General features: G+C 34.5%; 1 protein-coding gene across 4 annotated transcripts in view; it reads left to right on the forward strand.

Moving 5' to 3' along the window:
- Positions 1 to 25,482, forward strand: part of LOC123542332 (zinc finger protein 492-like) — a 56,696-nt gene that overhangs the window by 28,683 nt on the left and 2,531 nt on the right. For 3 of the 4 annotated variants that reach the window (XM_045328136.2, XM_053531508.1, XM_053531507.1), the window contains 4 exons: positions 258 to 381; positions 1,474 to 1,550; positions 9,752 to 9,949; positions 18,863 to 19,130. In XM_045328136.2, the coding sequence (XP_045184071.2) occupies positions 258 to 381; positions 1,474 to 1,550; positions 9,752 to 9,949; positions 18,863 to 19,130 (667 nt within the window). The remainder of the gene's footprint in view (positions 1 to 257; positions 382 to 1,473; positions 1,551 to 9,751; positions 9,950 to 18,862; positions 19,131 to 25,482) is intronic. The other variant, XM_045328138.2, reaches the window with a different exon arrangement.

Consider the following 25,482-nt stretch of genomic DNA (forward strand, 5'->3'; position numbering starts at 1 on the left):
ACATTATGACCCTTTAATGTCATCTGGGTTATAATGCTTCTTAAATTATCATGACTTTTGTTATGTTAAACAGTTTTGTCTAGGCCAAGTAGAAATATGTTTGTGAAAAAACTTAAAATACATGAAATTTCAGGACTGAATTCAGATTGACAATGTGATATAACATGATTCTCCGAAGTTTATTTACCTTATTCTGAGACAGTCTATGGTAAGTTTAAATATGCTTGATTGTAAAAATAACTTTTATGTATTTACAGACAGATCTGAAAGAAGCGGAGATGTGTGTCACTGATATATCTGATAAGAGAGAATATAACCTGAGAGAAAGAAAAGAAACAAATTTCATGAACTTGGAACCTGCCGATGATGATCATTTTCTTTGTAAATATGTTTTAATTTCTTTGAATTGTTCATGGACAAAGGGAGAAAAAATCTCTCAGTTTTGAATGGTATACTTATTAGGCACAAATTTCATCGTTGAAAATATGAACAGACTTTAGTTTATAATGGTTCATTTCTATATATCAACAGCAGAGTTCTGCCCAGGCTGCGTTTTTGTGCCATTGGCGCAAAAAAATGTGAATGGTGCACCAAAATTCACATCGGTGGGCCTTTGGCGAAAATCTGAAAATCAAACCCGATAATGGTTGCTAGTGTTCTGGTTTTGCACGGTAGATAGGCATACCTCCAGGCGAAATCACTGCGATGGATTCGAAAAAATAATGTGTTGTGATAATTGCACCATCATTGTATCAAAATGGCGACCACACCGAAAGGAAAAGCGATTTTGCACGAATTTTTCAGTTCTCCTGCCCCTAAGAAAATGAACCAGACTTTAGTTACACTGGGGAAAGATACAAATAGAATTGATACATTGAACAAAAGCGACGATTCAACTATAGATAGCGCTGAACATTAAAGAACAATCTCAGAATCACAGAGTGATCCAACTCCCACCCAGTAAGGTTACTGTATTAAATCTAAGTAAGTAAAAAAAGTAGAGTAAAACATCTGCCAAACAGAACTTTCATAAGAACTTGTTGGTTGAGTATACATGGTTACGTTCTAAGGAAAAAGAGATTTAATGACATGAACTTTGAGTATTTAAAGCATAAGAAAAGTAAAGTTTTTTAAATTTGTAAAATTTGAATGGCCCCAAAAGTTCAGAATGGTCCCATGTTTTCAGGGTAGATGGGCCATGGGCCTATTACGCTGAAAACCTCAGCAGAACTCTGCAACAGTAACCATAACAGTCAAGCTGGGCAGATCCTATCATGGGTTCCAGAGTTATATAAGCTTATATATAGATGTAGTTAAGCACATAATGAAGGAGTACTACTACACAACTACTAAAAAGACTGGAAGCTTTTGTTAGCAACTGTTACTCTATGACATTTCATTATGTTTCTGGTATCTCCATTATTTTCCAAAGTTTAGATTTTAGTTGTAAATGTATACCTGTGCACATTTTAGATTGTGAGGAATGCAACAAGGAATATGATATGGACTGCCCTATCCATGGACCACTTGAGTACATTCAAGACACGGAGGTATGATTATGCCCCATTTCAAAGGAGATGGGCTATATTGCATTTACTCTGTTAGTCTGTAGACATTTGGTTTCCAATCAATAACTAGAGGATTCTTATCTTCACATTGCCTGTTATCACTTTTTATTTTGGGTGTCAGTAAGTCAGAGGTTAACAAAAGTCGTAAGCTGTGTGACCTGATTGAGTCTGTAAAAGGTTTCTGCTCAATAAAGAACATTTTCGTGTACAACTGTTGTCAAACTTCAGTAGAAGACCCCTTTTGTGTTTTTGGAACCAGTAGCTAGGTCAAAGATCAATGCCATAGAAATCTTTGAACTGACAATAGTACAGGCCTTATTTGGGCAGGATGGACAGGCATATGTGTTTTACAAACACTTGTAAAAAATTTTTACCCCTGTGGAAGATGTTTTTAAATGAATATATATGTTATTTAAGTTTTCTTGGAAGAAAAGCAGCAATTTTTGTTATCCACAGACAACCATGTACCTTAGTGTTTTTCTCCTAACCCAATTTGACATTAGTATTCTGAACAAGCTATTAAACATTTAGACATAAATTCAGAGTCCTTGAAAATAGAGAATATACAACTAATAATTAAAAATTATTTCTTTTATATCTATACAGTTACTTCCCTTATTTGTAACCATACACTTAATATAAATAATGAAATGTTCTTTGCCTTTGGTGTTGAATAACAGAAAGTTGCCAATTATAGATAAATGAACATGGCCATCCATCTGTCCACACACCTATGATAACTCTTGAAAAGATTGGTGGATTGTAAACAGGTACATGCTCATTAGGTATATGCTGAAGATTTTGGTTTTTGCTTGAGTAATGAACTCTTTTCAACTTAAGTTCAGCAAAATGTTGATGTCAGTTTCATAATTCATCAGAGTATGAACAAAGTGAATTCATTTTTGGTAGACAGATGCATGATTACAAAATACTGGTCATGTTTGATGTTGGTCACACTGAACAAATGTTTGATGGAGTTACGACCCCATTTTACTTAAAATTACAGTAACCACTCAATACTTCTTAAACAGATGAATAAATTCAGTGGATTCATGGAAATCATCTTGAGTACACAGATTGATCTTAAAACACAGGCTAAGAGCAATTTTAGTTACAATCCACCAATATTAATAGCATAATCATAGGCAATTTTTCTGACTTACAATTTTGCACCAAGTTTCATTCATGCTCTTTTTGATGCACAGGTATAGGATTATAAGATAAAGGTTAAGCTCGAGTTTCATTGCAATCCACCAAGTTTTGGCAGTTATGGCCCTTTTCAGCTTTCTCTTGTGTTTTTTTTAAAACAAACTTGAACAGATGAATATTATAGTATTTCTTATGACAGTCACAGAATTCTAAAACTCCAGTTTTTAGCTCGACTATTCAAAGAATAGTCTAGCTATTCTACTCACCCTGGCGTTGGTATCAGCGTCACACCTTGGTTAAGTTTTTGCATGCAAGTACATACAGCTATCATTTAAAAGCATATAGCTTTGAATCTTATTTTTTCTTTTTCTAGGTCAATTACCAACTTCACTGGACCAAGTTCCATAACTCTGACATGTATTTTTGAGCAAATTATGCCCCCTTTTGGACTTATAAAATTCTGGTTAGTTTTACATGCAAGTTACTATCTCCAAAACTAATGCAGATATTGAATTGAAACTTCACTTGTGTCTTCGGGGTTATAAAACTAGTTGATAGCAGCAAGTCCCATAAGTCTGACCTTCATTTTGGCCAAATTATGCCCCCTTTTGGGCATAGAAAATTCTGGTTAAAGTTTTGCGTGCAAGTACATACAGCTAGTACTAAAAGGCATATAGATTTAAAACTTATTCTTTCTTTTTCTAGATCAATTACCAACCTTGCTGGGTCAAGTCCCATAACCCTGACATGTATTTTGAGCAAATTATGCCCCCTTTTGGACTTAGAACAGACTTCCAGAAAGTCGGTCAAACGGACATGACCGGAAAATTTTGATCCGGTCCGCGGTTTCTTAAAGGCCTAGATTTTGGCAGTGGGCCAAGAGATTTCTGTCTTCAACTGCACAGTTGGGGGCTAATGACCATCACAGTATGGTTCCAATAAACAAGGGTCATTGTTTATTGGAGAGTCAGTCTACCTAACTAGGGCTGTCATCGATAGAAACGATATCGATGTATCAACAATATTTTTTGGTCGATCGATTATCGATTCCCATTTTCACATATCGATATTTTACAGAGAGAAAAACAACTGTCTAGATAAACACTCAGACCCTCTAAAACAACTTTTTCTGCCTGCAAAAAAGTGCCGTAAGTAACGGAAGTTGTCAAAATGGTCATGTCTGAACCTCTTTTCCCACTAGCCGGCACTACCTGTATGGGTAGAAGTAAAAAGGGCTCAACTTCCGAATCTATTATCAAAAAGTTACGTTGTCCTGTCTTGAAAGGTCGCTCCGTTAGTGTTTGTGCATGTAAAAACATAATGTATATACTCTTTCTACGCCAATCTCGGCTTTTTACTTGTTCGCGTATAGCTGATCACTCAAGAAAAGGTACAGAATTTAGCTAGTGCCCGTAACAATAACAATCAAAGATGGCCGAAGAGGAAGCCGTCGCCAGCTTAAATAGTAGAAAAAGAGTCAAAAGACGGAAAGAAAAGCATTGTTTGGGTTCGTAGAAACACAGGGTGTTGCTTAAACATGCCTTGCAGTACAACAAACAAACAGTCAAACACTACAAATTTGAGGGCCCATCGAAAACTTGGGCAGAAGATAAAAAAAAAGAAAATCATGCGGTGCCAGCACCGAATGTAAGTGCAAGGTAAAAATTACGCAGGGTATGAAACAGGCTAACAAATAAATAAAAACATGTAAATAAATAAATCATTAATTAATTTAATCAATAAATAGATATCTGTGGAAGAGAAATGCAGAAATTTAGCTGTTTGAAACCAAACTCCAGTGCCTGGTATTATAAGTTCACTAAGTTGTAAAGTAGGATAAATGCAAAAAAGGAGTGAAAGCACAATAAAGATCTATGAAAGATTATATTAATTATATTTATCTTATTTATTTCATAGATACAAATACAACACTATCAAACAGTAATATGAAAAGTAGGCAATAAAACTAAACATAACATTAACAAGAAGTTATATAGCATGTGCATGAACAAATAGGTTGTTAGTCTAACTTAATAATCGATATATCGATGTATCGTCGATATTTGTCTTCCGATATATCGGTATCGTCGATATGCCAAAGACCCAATCAATGACAGCCCTATACCTAACAAGTGTATCAATTAGTGAGAAGTGGAAACAATGTAATTTTTTTTTAATTAATGAATAATTGATAACTTTTAAAGTTATACTAGTTTTTTGGGCATTTCTATGTGAAGAAAAATATTTGTTGATCAAACACAGTAATAAAATAATCAGAAACTTATTTCCACAATAATGAAATAATGAGAAACTTACTTAAAGAAATATGCAAGTTTTTATTTTTTCAAATTCTGTCTGGAGAATTGTGATATTTCAGAAAAATGTGATTTTTTACTCATCTAAACCTTGCAGAATACTGTAAATAACATTTGTCTAAAACTGAAAACAGAATGTGCATTTCAAAGTTACAAAGAAAAGCATGAAAAAGTAATTTTTAGCAACATACTGAAAATGAAAATTGAGTATAGATGGAACACATTAATTTTATATTCAAATAATGTTGATTACCGGCATAGCCAAGATAAAGGGTACCCCTGATGTTGCACATATGGTGAATTTTAAACTCAATCAAAATTTCATATCTTATCATGTGATTTCAAGGTACATCCTTTGAGCACAAGAATCTATCAGGGTTTTCTTCAATTACGCGAAATAAAAAAGTTACGGATGCTCAAGGAACCACACCTCTTAGGGCCTACGGACTCTACATGCCAAAGCATAACATACCTAGATAACACAGAAAAAGTTATTCATGGTGTTGAAAATAAGTTAAATAGTTGCATTAAGATGTTTTCAATATTGCTTTATGGAATATAAAGTTGATTTTATGAATTTCATAATATATCCAGAGCTGGATATCAAAGTACCATCAAATGAGACAATATGCACTGCCTTTCAATTTACATTCTGAACAGAAAACTAAGATGAGTATGGCAAGCTTCCTTGAAACCTATTAAGAAATATGTATATAAATAGAACTAAAGGTTTCAGATAATTACTTTAAACACTTTTCTGATACAGAACCCAATACAAATTGATATCAGGGCCTACGGACTCTACATCCATGTATGGTTACTAGTAAAATAGTTGCTGCAGTATAATATTTCATAGTCAGTTTCCAGAATTAGTGATATTTTCTGACAGTCTTGTAATTCTTAGATCATTTAAGAGCATTATATAACTAACAATTTTATTATTTATTTTTTTTGCATTTTGATTATTTAAACTTTGTAAAGACACAAGTGAACAAACTGTTTCATCATAAGAAGAACATGAACAAATCATTGAAATGTGTCAGTGTACCTCACTTTTGGTTTTAACAGGAAGATTAATCACATTTTAATATGACTAACAATGCTTTAATCATCACAACGATATTATGTTGACGTCTTGTCAATGTGATATTTAGCGCCATGTACCCATCAAGAAATAGCACTTTCAAATGTCATGAAATATTTAATTTAATAACATGTTTTAAACAAAATGTCACATTGCACAAATGTGTTGATTAATTTACAAACATACTTAGTTATCCGCTTTGCTGAATAATTTTCAATAATTTTTATCCGAATTGAACTCTACCGCATGACGTATTACCATTTCCGGTCCTGGCGTGTATAAACAAAGACCTACTATTGGTGGGCGCCATGCTTGCGGCGCGAAGAAACAGTTCCATTATGATTATATTTGACATAAATTTTACAATAAAGAAATTATTAGAATCGAAATAATTTATAGCAAAACAGTGCTTTATCAGTATCACTATTTATACACTTGGGCGGTTATATGTCGTCCGAAATAATTTCACTCGGGCTGTGCCCTCATGAATATTAATAATTATGTCTACGTATAACCGCCCATCATGCATAAATAGTGATATTGATAAAGCACTGTTTTGCTATAAATTATTTCTTAAATAAAACATGTTTAAACCTAGAATAGAAGTTCCTGAATTCAAATATAGAATGGTTGCATATTTAAGATACAGACTAATATAGGGCTACGGACTCTACACAATATGTTTCATCCCTGCTTCAGTCAACAGAACACAAAATTATGCAAAAAATTGCTTTCTTCAGCTATTTGGTTCCTTGTTACAGGTCTCATGTTTGATATGTTTGTTTCTTTACATTATCTGGAAATAGATTTGAAAATTTAACAGAAACAGGACTCGTTATGGAAGTGTAGAGTCCGTAGGCCCCTTGTATAACATTTTAACTTGTATTTATTATCAATATATAAATACTTTAATACAATTTTTATTATAAGTCTGATACAGTGTATCCTTAACTGTACTTTATGATACTAAACAAACATCAATATGCATTAGATCTGTAAGATTAGTGTTGGAAATTGGCAAAAATGTAATTAATTTATTACAATTATATCTTTTTTCCCCATTATACTGTTTACTATCAACATCTTAGATGTTTGAAAGAATGATGCTTTTTTGTTATATCATAAATGAGAAAAATTATTAGTATTAGATATGATTATTGCATAAAAAATTCTGATTTAGTTGCATGAATATGGTGGGGCTACGGACTCTACAGGGCTACAGACAACCATTTTTTGTTCAAAACTTTTTTCTGCTTCTTCTCTGAAGAAATGTCTTTTCTGTAGTTAGTATATGGGATAACACGAAAATAATCAAAGGTTCGTTTTTATATTGCTCTTGTTTTTGTGCAAGCGGTACACTGTTGAAAATAGGGCTACGGACTCTACATAAAAATGTCAAGATTCAGCTATCAATTTTCAGAAAATAATGTAGTGCAAATCAATATCTTGCTTTTAGTTGCTGGCAAATGTGTTTCTTTTTCATGATTATAATGATTATATCTGCCAGTTTAAAGAATAACTTTGTTATTCCCTTTGTAGAAACAGAGCAGGTAAAAACCATCAACGCACAACGATGTGATGGATTTAGTTATTTATAAATATCTTGAATATTTTCGGACCAATTTCAAATCTGTAAAAAGTATGTCTTACCTGAATGTCATTTGAAGTTTGAAAACTTGAAATAAAAACTGTAACAAACTAAAATAGTAATTAAATAAATGGTCAAAAAGTAATGAATTTTCCGTGCAACAGCATAACGATTGAAAATGAGCCATTTTTCGACTCTCCAACCCTTGTAAATAACAAAATTAATACTGAACAAAAGTATGATAAACCATACATCACCAGAAAGCCCTTATAAATATCTTTTTAAAAAAGAATAAGATGATATTGTATTCCTTAAATATTGTCAGAAATCAACATATAACACGGGGGAATATGAAAGTGCCCATTTATCTTGGCTTTGCCGTTACATGAATACAAGAAAATCAATTTCTAATTGGAAAAATATTGTTTGTCAGCACAAAGAACTCTATGATGAAGTTTTCACTATACTTGTGTTTTGTTATCATTATTATTTTCAATATTATTACTGTATATTTTATCATACTATATATAATATAATAATAATAATAATTATTATTATTATAACATTAAAGTAATAGTTATTATATCATATAATATCAAAATAATAACTTTTATTATTATCATTCCACATTCACTGAAGAAAAATTATTTTCTTTCAACTCCACTGCACACATCTTCATGGTCTCAAAGTTAGGGTCCCTGCTGTGCTAATTGCCCTCTAATCAGTTACTGTTACATAATCGCTGATAAGCAGCAGATAAGATGGGAGTTGTATATTGGATTTGCGGGGGGACACTTATATAGTAGTGAATCTAGGCCTTTAATCCGGATGCGGTCCGACTGACGGGCATTTATCGTACCCCGAGAACTGCAACATCTCGGACAACATATCAAAACGGCGTCACTTACATATTATGCCGGGGCATATCCGGGGAAAAAACGTAAATTAACGCCCAACAATCGTAGTGAAAGGAAACAAATGTATGAAAATAAGAAGGTTGACCAAACATTTAACGAGAAATGGACTAAAAGTGACACCTTGCTTGAATATGATGGAGAAAAGCAACATACGCGGTACACTGACAATTTCTCTGGTCCGGCATATTTTTTTTCGGTCCGGCAGATTTTTAGGCATTGCTGGACCAAATGTCCTGCCATTTTTTCCAACTTTCCTGAAGTCTGTTAGAAAATTCTGGTTAAAGTTTTTCATGCAAGTTACTGTCTCCAAAACTAATGCAGATATTGAATTGAGACTTCACGTGTGTCTTCAGGGTTATAAAACTAGTTGATAACACCAAGTTCCATAACTCTGACCTTCATTTTGAAAGGCTAAATTATGCCCCCTTTTGGACATAGAAAATTCTGGTTAACGTTTTGCGTGCAAGTATATACAGCTATTACTAAAAGGCATATAGATTTGAAACTTATCTTTTCTTTTTCTGGATCAATTACCAACCATGCTGGGTCATGTCCCATAACTCTGACATGTATTTTGGACAAATTATGCCCCCTTTTGGACTTAGAAAATTTTGGTTAAAGTTTTACATGCAAGTTACTATCTCCAAAACTAATACAGATATTGTATTGAAACTTAAAATGTGCCTTCGGGGTTATAAAACTAGTAGCAAGTCCCATAACTCTGATGTGCATTTTGGTCAAATTATGTCCCCTTTTGAACTTAGAACTCTTTCGATATTTAACCTTTTTGGGTAATATTTTCCTTCTTCTGGGATAATATTTCGAATAGTTGAGCTTGGCTGTCTTATGGACAGCTCTTGTTTACTGACATTTTACAGCTGTAAAAGTGGTCCAGGAAGGTGGTGTTACGGGGATATCATTTAGACTGCCTAAAGGTGAACAGTTCTAGTTAATGTGATTTGTTATTCAAAACTTTTTAACAGCAATAAAACTATTCATTGGAGTCCCTGAAGACATAAATCTAGTGTCTAATGAATTTACTGAGTAGCATTTTGTAATTTAAAATTGTTTGGCCAATTCATTGGTAAAGTTAATGCGTCCATTGTATGTTTTGATTTTTTTTTTTTTAGGTTTTGAATAGTCAAGACCCAGACAGAGCTTTACATAGTTTACCACCAGACCTTGTAGTTAAAAATTCCTCAATAAAAGGTGCTGGGTTAGGTGTGTTCACAGAGAAAGAAATACCAGCACGTGTTATGTTTGGACCCTATGGTGGGGTAATAGTTACAGATCCTGAAAAAGCTCACAAATCTGGGTATTGTTGGCAGGTAAAGAAGCACCGCACTAATTTACATAAATGAGTTGGGAATTCAAAGAAAAGATATAAACACATAATATATAATTGTGTTCAAATTTAGCAAGTGAGAGTGACAAGGTGAGCTTTTGTGATCATCAGTCTGTCTGTCTACAATATTGCTATGCTAACAGCAAATTTTCAAAGTGGAATGAAGCATTTTTACAACATTTACTCCGTGGCTTTGTGCTGTTTTTGAGATTTAGAAAGATAAAACAGTAAATACCTCAACTGTTTGTTACAGCAATAGACCTCTCTTGATTTGTTTGGATTTCTGTTTCGTAAACTTAAAAATTGATAATTATAAGTGGTTACGGATAGTGAGAAATGCATACTTACGGATAGTGGGGTTGGAGGAAAATGAAATTATGAGTAGTACTTTTTTTCTCTCCAAAAGTGCCTTTAGACAACCCCCATTCAACCCCCTTCCCCAATGGCCACCCCATACAATTAAGACAGTGACTAGGTAGCCGGTTCTGGCTACCTAGACCTTAAGTCTACATAGCCGGTTCCAGACTAAAGGTCTAGGTATAGCTTGCTCTATATATACATATCATATATGAACATGTAAGTGAAGGTAGCTGGCTTTAATAAACTGTATTATAAAAGATCATTATATTACTTAAATAAATTGTAAACATTTCTTGTGAATTATTATTTGTCTTAAATCTGTTTATTTACGTGCTCTTACCGTAGGGGCAGGGGTCACACTGGGATTTTTTTTTCTCTGAGCCACTGCTTCCGAAGATAAAATTATGAGGCCAAAAACGGCGAAGCGCATAGCATTGACGTTGTAGGACTACATTATATGTACCAAAGTACTCATTGTAACCACTCAAGAAATTAATGTAGTTATTACATATTTCTTACTAACCCTTTAAACTAAAAAAATCAATTTTTGTTAACTTCTAAAATTATCATTTTTATAACCATCTGCCATTTAATAAAAAATTCTGAAAATCACATTTAAAATAAAGATGTCAAAAAAGAAGAAATTTTGTTTAAGCAGTGTCTTATTTTGCACATTGCCTATAAGTGGGTGGGGTTCGATGCCTTCGCATGTTTTATTCTCGAAAAATACTTCAAAATAAGAGCTCCTTTTGCAACAGTTGTCATATTTTTCTTAAATGTAGACTTTTTATTGGCTTTTTATTAAGATTGCACTAAAAAATCTCGTCAGAAATGACAGAAATATCCGAAAATCACGGTCGCGAAAACGGGTGACAAATACGGAAAACGTAAGTTAGAATTAAATATTTGATAAAATACCTGTTTTATTGCTTTTCTATCATCATAGCTATTCAATATTTAAAATTCCTGCTTATCTAAAGCATTTTTTTTATTTGTTTTTGCCCAAACTAACCCTCGGCAATCATAGAAAATTTGCTATAGATCACCTCACGGCCGATTGCTCATTAAATCGTATCAAGCGCACAAAATGATGATAATAATTATCCAGTTTGTTATTCAATAATCTAATTATCGCCAATTAACTGCCTGATCAAATAAAAATTTTGCAAATCATGGCTCAGATCCCTCCCTTTCAATAACGGATGTTGTTTGTCTACACAGCTAGATCATCGATTTTTCACACCTTTTGGTTCGTAAAACTGGCAATATTCGTAGTTTTGCAGACAGACGTAGCTTCAGGTCATTTTCGCCAATTAGAAAATTTCGGAGCCACATTTAATTTTTTGTCGCAAATGTCTCAAGTGGCGATCGACAGCGTGACCCTTGAGGGGCCTACATTCTGTTATGTTAAAACGTACTCTGTACATATTTGAGATGCCATGATTCATTTTTAAAACAAAACAAAACAAAAACTTTAAAAAAGGCAAAACAAAGTGCATCAGCGTACATTAAATGATGCGGCTCTACTAGGTGTTTGATCCTTTCTTATGCCTTTTTTAAGTCGTACCGTAAAAACTCGAATATATGACGCAGTTTTTTTACGATTCTTTTCATTTTCTCAAAGGGATGCGTCATATATACCAAGGTAGAGCTTCAAACATTTTTTCCCAGCTTGAAAACCCGAAAATATTGGCGAAAATCGGACAATTTTGTCAACTGTCATGTGTTTACATTTTGTGCCGTGCTTTTTTAACCTCCTCTTGAAGAGCGTTTTATTGAGTGGGTCTAAAAACACGTACGGAACGGAACCTCTGATGATATATGGTAAAGTTGATTTTATTTGTGAGTTTAAATTTTTTGTATTTGTAAATTTAATTAATAAGTATCGTACATATCCAGAGCACCGGATAATGTGTCAGTTTAATAATTAGGCAAAATACAAAATTTCGCGTTTCCGGGTTGTAGGTGTTTGATCATTAAAATTATTATCTTTCAAGGATGCTCAAATAAATTGCAATTAAAACAGATTGTTATTTCTTTATTTCCAGCAAATTATTACTGATCAATACATCGGCTCGTACATTGTTAAACAAACACGCTAATTAGCCGCGATTTTCTCGTTTGATGTGCCCATAATTATGAGATGTTTGTTCGCACGTCAGTTAAAGTGTACTAAGGTGTTGACAGCTTGAGAAAGTTCTCAAATACTTTAGAAAGAATTTGTCTGTCAGGTATTGTCACTGTTGTCTGTAACCGATTATGCAGCAATTGCGATTTTCACAAGAAATTGTTTTTACGCATGCGGCTAATGGCCGATTTCGACTTTGTAAACAACGTTTTCTGACTGATTTGTCTGTCAGATATTGTCACAGTTGTCTGTAACCGATTATGCAGCAATTGCGATTTTCACGAGAGATCGTTTTTACGCATGCCGCTAATGGCCGATTTTGACTTTGTAAACAACGTTTTCTGACTGATTTTTAGGTGCGTAATATATTCCAGTGTAAGTATTTTTCCCAAGATTTTGATACAAGATCGGGGGTGCGTAATATACATGTTAGCGTAATATATTCAAGTTTTTACGGTAATTGTAAGTGATCATCACTTTCGCACATCTATGTGCGTCTTTAATTAATTAATTATTAAATAATTTCTGCACCAATTTGTTAATTGGTCAGTACAAGACCCAATAATCTTGATTGGTTCTAATTGTTCAATGATTGAACATATGACCTCTCAGCCCTTTTTTTTAAGCTAATTTGGCCCCATTCCCCGGGCAAAATAGTATGCTTTTAACCCCAATTGCACTTAAAAATTACCCGACCGCAAGTCATTTAGATCAGCGAAAATTTCCACCACCGAGGGATCAGTAGGTCTGCATTTTTTGTTGTGTTCTAAATGCCGCATTTGGAACATCTCAGATCCCGGCTGTCAAAATTCCAGAAGTTTCCATGGAATGTCTTTGAATTTCCATGGAAGTCCGGACTCCGAAGTAATCGGACAAACTTTCCGGAGCTTGATATGGAATACTGTGGAAAAATGTCCAGGGTTTTCCGGAGAACTTTCCATGGACAATTTTCCGGAGTGATTCCACGGACGTCCGTGAACAATTTTCCGGAGTTATTCCGCAGTCGTCCAGGAAGTTCTGCTGACAGTATTATTCAATAGCAATAAATGTGATTTATAGACTTTTTGCAGTACATATATAGTGAACAATAACACTTAAGTACAAGCATCATAATTTTATTGCATGTGATCACTTTTGCAGTTTCAAACACTATATGATACATATGAACAAGGAAAATGAATCTTTGCCAGTTAAAAGTGACTGATTAGAATATTTTTTAAGCATATACATATTTTTGAACAAAGATTAGTTACACTTAAATAATGATGAAATCATTCAAAGAAAGTACCTAAAGATATCTGTTTTCATATATGCATATTATTTATAAAAAAGCCTTTGGTTATACTTTAGCATTCATTGTGTTATGCTATATAATGACTAATGTACAAATGTACATGCATGTGTTAATTAGCATAATTACAAATGTATGTATTGTTTCATTGGTCAATTATGTAAACAAACTTACTTGTGCCATTTCCAGAATCCTCAATATTAACTTTGAACTGAATTACCTCACATAATAAAGTTTCACTAATTTTTACACAACTTGTTAACATCAGACTTCCAGTTACACATTTTGAAAATTCCTCTGTAAGTTCATCAAACTGGTTGAGCTTGATCACATGGTATTCCCTGTCTGATGCTAATTGTTTTCTGATGTGTTTAAAATCCCTTAGAAAATGACAGAGTTATTTTCCAGAGTTAAATGACCAGAATTTTTTCAAAGTGCTACATTTCCGCAGTGTCAGTGAATATTCCATGAACATTTTGACAGATGTCCGGAGTAATTTCCAGAGATGTCCGTGGAAAACATTTGCAATCACTCTGGACATGTTATATAACAGGTGACTTTTCCGGACTATTCCATGGAAAGTACCTACTTTCCATGGAAGTTTTGCATTTGTCCACAATTTTCCACAGTTACTCTGGAATATGTACAGCCGGGATATTACCGTTAGCGTCACATTAAAATCATCAGAAATTTCCCTTTAAGCATTTCCGGAATTAAAATTGAAAAGCGTTCTGTTTATATTTAAAAGTTATCCTTTAACGATAATTGGATATTTAGCAATACACGAGGACAAACATCAACGTATCAATATCAAATTACACCTCGGGGGGCATAATTTTAAAATTCGCTGAGTATCCAGTGTTCCTTCACGCAAAACTATTATCAGTCAATCTGATCAACCAATTTTCCCCCTGCCTAGTTCTACGAAAGCAAATGAAACAAAATATTAGCTGCACGCTTTGTCTAAAGCTCCACCCATTTTCTTGATGCTAAAAACGCGAGAAAAATATACAAGTTATTAGCTCACCTGAGTACAAAGTGCTCAAAGGTGAGTTTTTGTTATCACCCTGTGCCCGTTGTTCGTCCGTCGTCAACAATTTGACTGTCAGCACTCTAGAGGTCACAATTTTGGTCCAATCTTAATGAAACTTGGTCAGAATATTACCCTTAATAAATTCTTGGACGAGTATGATAATGGGTCATCTGAGGTCAAAAACTAGGTCACCAGGTCAAATCAAAGGAAAAGCTTGTTAAGGTATTAGGCCCATAATAGAGTACCTCCTTTTTGAAGAGTATTCAATTCCTACCATAAACCTACTTTGACAGCAATTTTCAGGGGGGCGTGAGTTCAAGCCCTACTGAGACCAAATTTTTTTTCCTTGTTTTCCTTTTTTTTCTAGTAAGTTTTTACTTCTTTCAAGACTTGTTATTGATTTATTGTACAAAAATGGGAAAAAAATCATTTGATATGCGATTTCATGCTGTTAAAAGTGAATTTACCTGTAAAACAGAAGGGGTAGAGTTAGACATCTTTAAAAATACCGAGTTACATGCGGTAAAAGTTCTCTATTTTGCCTTCATTCTTTAGATTACATATTGTGGAAGAAATGTAGGTAGGTTTTACTTCTGCCCCAAGGTTATTTTTGAATGAAGTGAGCAAAATTCAAAACAGACCCACAGGCTTCGACCATAATTTTTCAATATTGGAGTTGGAATTCTGTCTGATTAAATCCGTTTACTCGAGGCACCCTAGAAAAAATGATATTGACAGTTTTTATTTTAAGTTTTATGATTGTTTACCAATAGTTTGATGTTTCTTTTGTTTACCAATAGTTTGATGTTTCTTTCATAAAAAATAATGGAATAATAAATTCTCTAAAAACGTTTTGGATAAAGGCCACCACTTTGAAATTTGTCTCTACTTGAGCTTTAGGAAATATCATAAATTACACAAAATTTATAAAAAACGGTACGGTAAAAGTTTTTAAAAATTTGCATATAAGTGCGAAGCACGATCAACTGTAAGAATATACCAAGCAAATGCCATTTTTTAAACATTGCTATTAGGGGCCTAATACCTTAACACTCTAGAGGTCACAATTTTGGCCCAATCTTAATGAAACTTGGTCAGAATGTTACCCTCAATAAAATCTGGACGAGTTTGAAATTGGGTCATCTGGGGTCAAATCAAAGGAAAAGCTTGTTAACGCTCTAGAAGTCACAATTTTGGTTCAGTCTTAATGAAACTTGGTCAGAATGTTACTCTCAATATAATATTGGACGAGTTTGATATTGGGTCATCTAGGGTCAAAAACTAGGTCACCAGGTCAAATCAAAAGTTTGTTAACACTCAAGAGGCCACATTTATGACTGTATCTTCATGAATCTTGGTCAGAATGGTGACGGTCTCCAGGTCCAGTTTGAATCTGGGTTATGTAGGATCAAAAACTAGGTCACCTGGTCAAATCAAAGGAAAAGCTAGTAAACACTATAGAGGCATTTATGACCATATCTTAATGAAACTTGGTCAGAATGTTAGTCTTGATGATCTATAGGTCAGGTTCAAATCTGGGTCAGGTGGGGTCAAAAACAAGGTCAGATCAAAGGAAAAGCTTGTTAACACCCTAGAGGCCACATTTATGACTCTGTCTTCATGAAACTTAGTCAGAATATTAATCTTGATGATCTTTAGGTCAAGTTTGAATCTATGTCATGTGTGGTAAAAAACTAGGTCACCGGGTCAGATCAAAGGAAAAGCTAGTTAACACTTTAGAGACCACATTTATGACCATATCTTAATGAAACTTGGTCAGAACGTTAATCTTGGTGATCTTTAGGTCAATAGGTCAGGTGAGAGATACAGGGCCTTCAAAAGGGGCATAATTTGATTAATTTGGACTTAAACTATTTTTATGTTTGTAACAGTGGGCAATGATTGCCTGCAGCAACTGTTTCAAATTGCCTAACAAAATATTCTGACAGATCTTAAATTAAGAGCTAATCTTGGGTGGATCCTGGATTGTAGTGGGGGTGGGGGCAAATTTGGTAGTGGCCCATATGTTGGCAGATTTAGAGCATTGTCACAAAGTGACAAGGTGAGCTTTTGTGATCGCGCAGCGTCCGTCGTCCGTGCGTAAACTTTTGCTTGTTACCACTCTAGAGGTCACATTTTTCATGGGATCTTTATGAAAGTTGATCAGAATGTTCAGCTTGATGATATCTAGGTCAGTTTGAAACTAGGTCACATGCCGTCCAAAACTAGGTCAGTAGGTCTAAAAATAGAAAAACCTTGAGACCTTTCTAGAGGCCATACTTTTCAATGGATATTCATGAAAGTTTATCAGAATGTTTACCATAATAATATCTAGGTCAGGTTTGAAACTGGGTCAGGTGCCATCAAAAACTAGGTCATTAAGTCAAATAATAAAAAAACCTTGTGACCTCTCTAGAGGCCATATTTTTCATGGGATCTGTATAAAAATTGGTCAGAATGTTCATCTTGATGATATCTAGGTCAAGTTCAAAACTGGGTCACGTGCGGTCCAAAACTAGGTCAATAGGTCTAAAAATAGAAAAACCTTGTGACCTCTCCAGAGGCCATACTTTTCAATGGATCTTCATGAAAGTTAGTCAGAATGTTCACCTTGATGATATCTAGATCAAGTTTGAAACTGGGTCACGTGACATCAAAAACTAGGTCAGTAGGTCAAATAATAGAAAAACCTTGTGACCTCTCTAGAGGCCATATTTTTCATGGGATCTGTATGAAAGTTGGTCTGAATATTCATCTTGATGATATCTAGGTCAAGTTTGAATGAAACTGGGTCACATGAGCTCAAAAACTAGGTCACTATGTCAAATAATAGGAAAAAACGACGTCATACTCAGTTCAAAACTTGGTCACATGGGGACAGGTGAGCGATTCAGGACCATCATGGTCCTCTTGTTTTCAATAAAGTTAGTTTCTTTGTGCATGTCCCCATGCCCTAGAATGAATAGGAACATGTGATTTATAAAGAGAGAGATGATTTTCAGAACACCGCAGAAATGTTAAGGAAATGCCTGAGGATCCTGGATGAAGTTTTAACCTATTTTCTGCCTAGCAAATTCAAACCAAATTCAGTATCGATTTGTGCATGATTTTGCTTAAAGACCTGCTCCAGTCCTACTTTTTTACCATAAATTGTCACTGAAAAAGCATGAAAATCCTGACTACGAAACAGTTACGCCTGCCAAAATAGCTTTTATATAAATTCTATATAGAACACCTGTGGTTTTGCGTGCTAAAGTGTGGCGCGTGGCCGTTAACTGTTACCTATTGTAATCATGGGTTGCATACACACAATAGAATTTGAATAGCAGCATTTTCAGATTTATTTAGAAGACAAAATTCAGTTAAATAAGTATTTAACACTTACTATGAATTCATTGTACTAGAATTATTTGTTTATGTAACAAATCGAAGTAATAAAATGTGTTATACTTAGGGAAATCACTTCCCTTTTTTGTCTTCTCTGCATTTCCTTACCAGAAAAGTAAAGAAGTTCGGTGAAATTATATCAGTCAAATGAATTCAGTACAATGTGAACACAAAACTGCTGTAGGAATAACCACCTGCAGGGTTCTCAAAATTTGTACGGGAGAGCCGTAGGAATAGCCACAGGCAGGTTTTTCACTATTCTTAAGGAAAAGCCATAAGAATAGCCTGTGAGGCTATTTCTACGGTACTGTAAGAATAGCCACTTCCGACAAAGTATTGGCTGATATTATATGAGTGCGTAAATACGGTGAAATAAACCGGTATTAGTCACAAAAAGTAAATAATAAATCACAAGAAATGTAATCTATTTAACTAATATAATGATCCTTTATAATACAGTTTATCAAAGCCGGCTACTTTGACTTAACAATGTTACCATGTTCGTTACACGATATGTGTGTGTATATATATATAGAGAGAGAGAGAGAGAGAGAGAGAGATTGTATTCAGTATCAGACATTTGAAGTATATGTATTAATAGATAAAAGCACTGAACATATTACAAAATATATTATCGTTTTTTGATCTAAGAATAAAATTAATCCTTTTAAATTTTATATTAATGCTGTCATTGTAGATTTATAAAGATGGCAAGCCCAGTCATTTTGTGGATGCCCAAGACAAAGTCCATTCCAACTGGATGAGGTACGTCAACTGCGCTACATCTGAAGAAGTTCAAAACCTGGTAGCGTTTCAGTTTAAAGGTGGTATTTACTATCGCTCCTACAAAACCATTGCGGCTGGTACAGAATTGCTGTGTTGGTATGGCACAGAATATGGAAGAGATCTTGGTATTGTTAGAGACAAAAATCTGCTCTTCAGACCTAAATATGTCAATGGACAAGGTGAATGTTGATCATCAGAATTATTAAAATAAAAAGATAGATGTTAGGCTTAAAAATAGACTGGATATTTTTGTCCTTTAGAGCTGACGGTTGGTTCTGTGCAGTACTTCAGTGTGTTGAGAGGGATTTAATATTTAAAGGCACATAATATTATATTCTGCATAATCTTATTACTATCCCCCAAAAATGTCGGAGGGATATGGTTTTTGCGTTGTCCCTCCATCACAAGCCATATCTATGATTTAGGTGGGAATATTTAGATAAAACTTCATATACATGTGCACAAGTTTTTGTCAGATTGCCCATGTAATACTAGAGTTAAGCCCTTTGAAGTTTCTAGTGTTAACTAATAAGGCACTATAAATATTGTCCGGATGTCTTTATTAAATTCAGATTAAGTTACTGCCCTTTAATTGTTTAAAAATCCACATATATGTACATAACAAACTTACTATTTGGTAGAATTTCATTAAACTTCTTTAAATTTTTTTCATGAACATTGATTATAAACATGTGAAGTTGCGTTCCAAACCTGGTCACCCCCTTGCCTTGGCTCCCCCCCCCCCCCCCCACCAAAATGTTTTTCTTTCTTTTTTTTTCATTCCGTACTTCAGTTTTTTTTCAAACCTCACATAAATATTTATCAACATGCAAAATTATACTTTTCTCACTCCTCCACCCAGCCATGCCTACCACCCTGATCATACATGCCCCCCCCCCCCCCCTCCACCCATTATTTTTAGCTCGGTGAGTTTTTCTGATCGCTCGATGTCCGTCATCTGTCTGTCTGTCGTCTGTCAACATTTAGCTTGTGTATGCGATAGAGGCTGTATTTTTCAATTGATCTTCATGAAATTTGGTCAGAATGATTACCTTGATGAATTCTAGGCTGAGTTTGAAAATGGGTCATCTGGGGTCAAAAACTAGGTCACTAGGTCAAATCAAGGAAAAACCTTGTGTATGCGATAGGGGCTGTATTTTTCAATTGATCTTCATGAAATTTAGTCAGAATGATTACCTTGATGAAATCTAGGCCGAGTTTGAACATGGGTCATCTGGAGTCAAAAACTAGGTCACTAGGTCAAATCAAGGAAAAACCTTGTGTATGCGATAGGGGCTGTATTTTTCAATTGATCTTCATGAATTTTGGTCAGAATGATTACCTTGATGAAACCTAGGCCGAGTTCGAAAATGGGTCATATGGGGTCAAAAACTAGGTCACTAGGTCAAATCAAGGAAAAACCTTGTGTATGCGATAGAGGCTGTATTTTTCAATTGATCTTCATGAATTTTGGTCAGAATAATTACCTTGATGAATTCTAGGCCAAGTTCGAAAATGGGTCATCTAGGATCAAAAAGTAGGTCACTAGGTCAAATCAAAGAAAAACCTTGTGTATGCAATAGAGGCTGTATTTTTCAACTGATCTTCATGAAATTTAGCTAGAATGATTACCTTGATAAAATCTAGGCCGAATTTGAAAATGGGTCATCTGGGGTCAAAAACTAGGTCACTAGGTCAAATCAAGGAAAAACCTTGTGTATGGGACAGAGACTGTATTTTTCAATGGATTTTTATGAAATTTGGTCAGGATGATTGCCTTAATGAAATCTAGGACGAGTTTGAATATGGGTTATCTGAGTTAAAAAACTAGGTCACTTGGTCAAATCAAAGAAAAAACTTGTGTATGTGATAGAGACTGTATTTTTCAATTGATTTTTATGAAATTTGGTCAGGATGATTGCCTCAATGAAATCTAGGACGAGTTTGGATATGGGTCATCTGAGGTCAAAAACTAGGTCACTAGGTCAAATTAAAGAAAAATCTTGTGTATGGGACAGAGACTGTATTTTTCAATGGATTTTTATGAAATTTGGTCAGGATGATTGCCTTAATGAAATCTAGGACGAGTTTGAATATGGGTTATCTGAGGTCAAAAACTAGGTCACTTGGTCAAATCAAAGAAAAAACTTGTGTATGTGATAGAGGCTGTATTTTTCAATTGATCTTCATGAATTTTGGTCAGAATCATTGCCTTGATAAAATCTAGTTCGAGTTTGAACATGAGTCATCTAGGGTCAAAAACTAGGTCACTAGGTCATATCTAAGAAAATGCTTGTTTAATCGCAAGAGACCAATTTTTTGGTCCAATCTTAATGAAAATTGGTCAGAATACTTGTTTCCATGAAAACACTAGGTCAAACATGTTTTACACTGTTATGGTGTGTTTCTTAGGTGAGCGACCTAGGGCCATCTTGGCCCTCTTGTTTTTTTTTTTCATTTTTCGCCAATATTTAATTATAATCAACGTGAAGTTTTATACCCTAATATGGTCACTTCCACCCCACCCCCCGCCCACACACACACAAAATATATATATATATATATATTGTGTTTTTTTACATTCCTTTTTAACAAAAAATGTTCAAATCTTTAACATGTGACGTAACCACAACACCCATCCTGCTGCCAGCCATAGTCAAGATGCATTGCTTGTTTGTGCTCTCCTAAGGACATCTGTTCTTTTAAGGCCTTTTATTTTTGATCTTTCGGTTTACGGAACCGCCGCTCAAAAAGACGTGTTTTCAGAAGAAAAAAAAAATTGGAAAAACGTGATTTTTTTTATTTCCTCCGCTATGACACGAAAGCTTGCAGAAGAAAAAATGCATCGCGTATTCCAAAAAGAAAAAAAAAGTCTCGTTCTTCGAATATCCGTCACGGCGAACGAGTCAAATCAACATTAGGAATTCCTATAATTCTATTTTTATACGCCCGTTTGAAAAAACGGGACGTATTATGGGAACGCCCCTGCGGGCGGGCAGCGTCCACAGACTTTGTCCGGAGCATATCTTCTACATGCATGAAGGGATTTTGATGAAACTTGGCACAGTTGTTCACCATCATGAGACGGAGTGTCTTGCGCAAAAACCAGGTCCCTAGGTCTAAGGTCAAGGTCACACTTAGAGGTCAAAGGTCAAATTCAAGAATGACTTTGTACGGAGCATATCTTCTTCATGCATGGAGGGATTTTGATGAAAGTTGGCACAATTGTTCATCATCATGAGACGGAGTGTCATGCGCAAGAATCAGGTCCCTAGGTCTAAGGTCAAGGTCACACTTAGAGGTCAAAGGATACAAGAAAGAAAACTTTGTCCGGAGCATATCTTCTTCATGCATGGAGGGATTTTGATATAACTTGGCACAAATGTTCACCACTACGAGGCGGAGTGTCATGCGCAAGAACCAGGTCCCTAGGTCTAAGGTCAAGGTCACACTTAGAGGTCAACGGATACAAGAATGAAAACCTTGTCCGGAGCATTTCTTCTTCATGCATAGAGGGATTTTGATATAACTTGGCACAAATGTTCACCACCACGAGGCGGAGTGTCATGCGCAAGAACCAGGTCCCTAGGTCAAAGGTCAAGGTCACACTTAGAGGCCAAAGGTCAGATACAAGAATGACTTTGTCCGAAGCATTTCTTCTTCATGCATTGAGGGATTTTGATGTAACTTGGCACAATTATACACCATCATGAGACGAAGTGTCTTGCGCAGTTCCCTTCTTTAGAATTACTTCCCTTTGTTGTTACTATAAATAGCTTATATTGTAACTTTTTCATTACTAGTCGTAGGGAAAAATCGAGACCACTTTTCTGTAGTACAACATGCATGCTACATCCAATTATGAGGTGTATTTTGACCAATCTCTACCTGGTAAAGATTTTTGTGTGGACTTACAATTTTTTTTTGGATTTTTTTTTTTTTTTTTTTATTTTTTTTTTTTTTTTTAAGATTATCTTCCCTTAGTTGTTACTATAAATAACTTATATTGTAACTTTTTTATAATTGACCGTAGGGAAAAAACAAGACCACTTTTCTGTGGTACAACATAGATGTTACTTTCAAATTTTAGGTGTATTTTAATGTATCTCTACCTGGTAAGGAGTTTTTTTGTGGACTTAGAAAAACAAATGACTTACAATGATTACTAAACAACCACAAAATTAAAATTCCATTTGCAAATACAGGTGCTAGAGTAAAGAAATTTGCTGTGACGGGCGTATATTGTGACATTCTGGCACTCTTGTTAAACTTCATATCTTATGCATGACGTAAACGTCCAATTAAAATTTCGGATATACTGTGAAATCATTAATATTCGTGTGGGACTAATTTTCGTTGATTTCGTGATTGAGTCAATCCACGAAATTTAATCCCAACGAACAAGTAAAATCCCTATTCATTTTATATTCAAAAGTTGAAATCCACGAATTCATATCCCCATGAAATTGCCGTTTTGACCAAAACCACGAAATTTCATGCCCATGAAATTAAATGATTTTACAGTATACTGTGCCCAATCAGCATGCTTGTTACGCAATTTACGAAACGTTTAAAAATGGCTGCGCCCAGGCTGTATTATTTCCAAAGTTTTGAAGTAATTTTAATGAAAATGCAAGAACATTCAAAGTTGCGACGTAGTGCTTTCCTGAAAAAATGGCCAATTGTCGGTGATATGCAGTCTATATATAGTATACAACTACGTGTATGTTAACTGTCGTTCCAATAGCGCAATGCTTATTACGGTGATTCTATGCACCGCTTATTACGCGAACTTGAAAGCATTTTTCCCGAAAAATATCATTTAAATACACAATAATGACAGTATTTTTGTTTGATGATATAAACTGGTACAGGTGACATTAAAACTGTGTAATTGTAAGGCCCGGTAAGCAAACGTTTAGCCTGTACAGCGTTTTGGCGTCCGGTAACCTATTTGTTTATAAGTTATGAATTAAGTATTTTTAATGAAATTATTGTACGTTGTATATTAACATCAGATTAATGTTGATTATAGATGTAATTACTGTCTTTTCCAATGTAGCCGTGCAGTAGATGTGGCAAGACAAATATTGACTAAGTAAATATTAAATATGTCAATATTAAATATTGACAAATATTGACTATTACAAATATTGCAAAGATGAACTGTTGTGTTACATTAGGCCTATTCATAAAATAAATTAACAAATACCAAGAAAACCATATGACTTTATGAGGAAAGGCAAGGCTTCCAGTTAACAGACATAGGCTAGGTGTCTGTTTACCAGATGGCTAGACACTTCCTATTCATAACACTTAAAAAGATAATTGCTTATTAGGCACAGTGCAGTGTATGTTGTCATATAGCTGTACCCCTAAGTTTCAGACAGTGTCCATAAACAGCCAAGATGCTTGAAAGCTGCTGAATGTAAAATCATATATCCATGGGTTTAAGATCTGACAGTGTTGTTCAAATGTGGGGAATATTAGATTCTTCCATCTGTTGTTCAGAAGGTATTAATTTCAGTCAGTGTTTAACATATGACTTCTATGTTTCCAATCATTTAGTTTGTGAGAATATATGCAGTTTTTATGTATAGTACAGTCCTTTCAAGAAAAATGTTACAGCTACCTGCCCAGCTGTATATTAATGTAATTTCACAGAAATACCAAGACAAATTTTTTTCTCAAGCTGCTATGACAAGCCCCAAGGCTCATTTTTAATCAAATATAACCAAGGTCACAAGTATATTTGCAGGAAAAAGCATCAAAAGTGGGAAAGAAGATTATAACATGCAGCCTGTGTGATGTTATGTAGAATTTACCCATATTCCTTTCAAAGGTCCATTTCCTACGGAGAAAAAAAATCTAATTCTGTTTTTTAATTTTATTTTTTTTTTTTCCCTCCTACGACCATGTGTCATCCTGGCGGTTCATAAACCAAAAAATAAAAAAATAATGGCCTAAGTTCAAATGTAATTGTTTAACAGCAACACTTGGTGTCAAACTACTTGAAGACAATGTTTCGTTCTAGTTACACTTCAAGTTCACATTTCAAATAATTTCATTTAATGCTTTAAAAGCTTATTACAGTAGACATATTCCATTCAAAATAATTTTATTGGTCAGGATCAACATATAAACATGCATTAATTAGGTGCACTGAAAACATTCATTTTCTGTTAAATTGATTTTGACTAATGAAAGTACTTTCCTCTCCGTAACATCCTTAAGGTTTAGGAGTATATCACCAAAACACAGAAATATGTTATAAACGAATAACATCGTTACCAATATTTTACTTAACCTTTACATGTTCTGCCGTACTGTCCCGTACTGAAAATATTCTGAAAAAGTTGTCCCCCTTTGAAAATGAAAGCCATTTGTAAAGAAATAAAAATAAACAATTGCTGAAAACTGTTTTCCACTAAATTATGTGAAATTTCAACACTCGCATGCGATTGCAGATGAATCAAAACCAACATGTGTAACAGTTCTTTGAAAATGGTGAGTTTTTGAAGGCGTTTGACT

Source organism: Mercenaria mercenaria, chromosome 19 (assembly GCF_021730395.1).
Source record: "Mercenaria mercenaria strain notata chromosome 19, MADL_Memer_1, whole genome shotgun sequence".
In the NCBI taxonomy this organism is placed as follows: domain Eukaryota; kingdom Metazoa; phylum Mollusca; class Bivalvia; order Venerida; family Veneridae; genus Mercenaria; species Mercenaria mercenaria.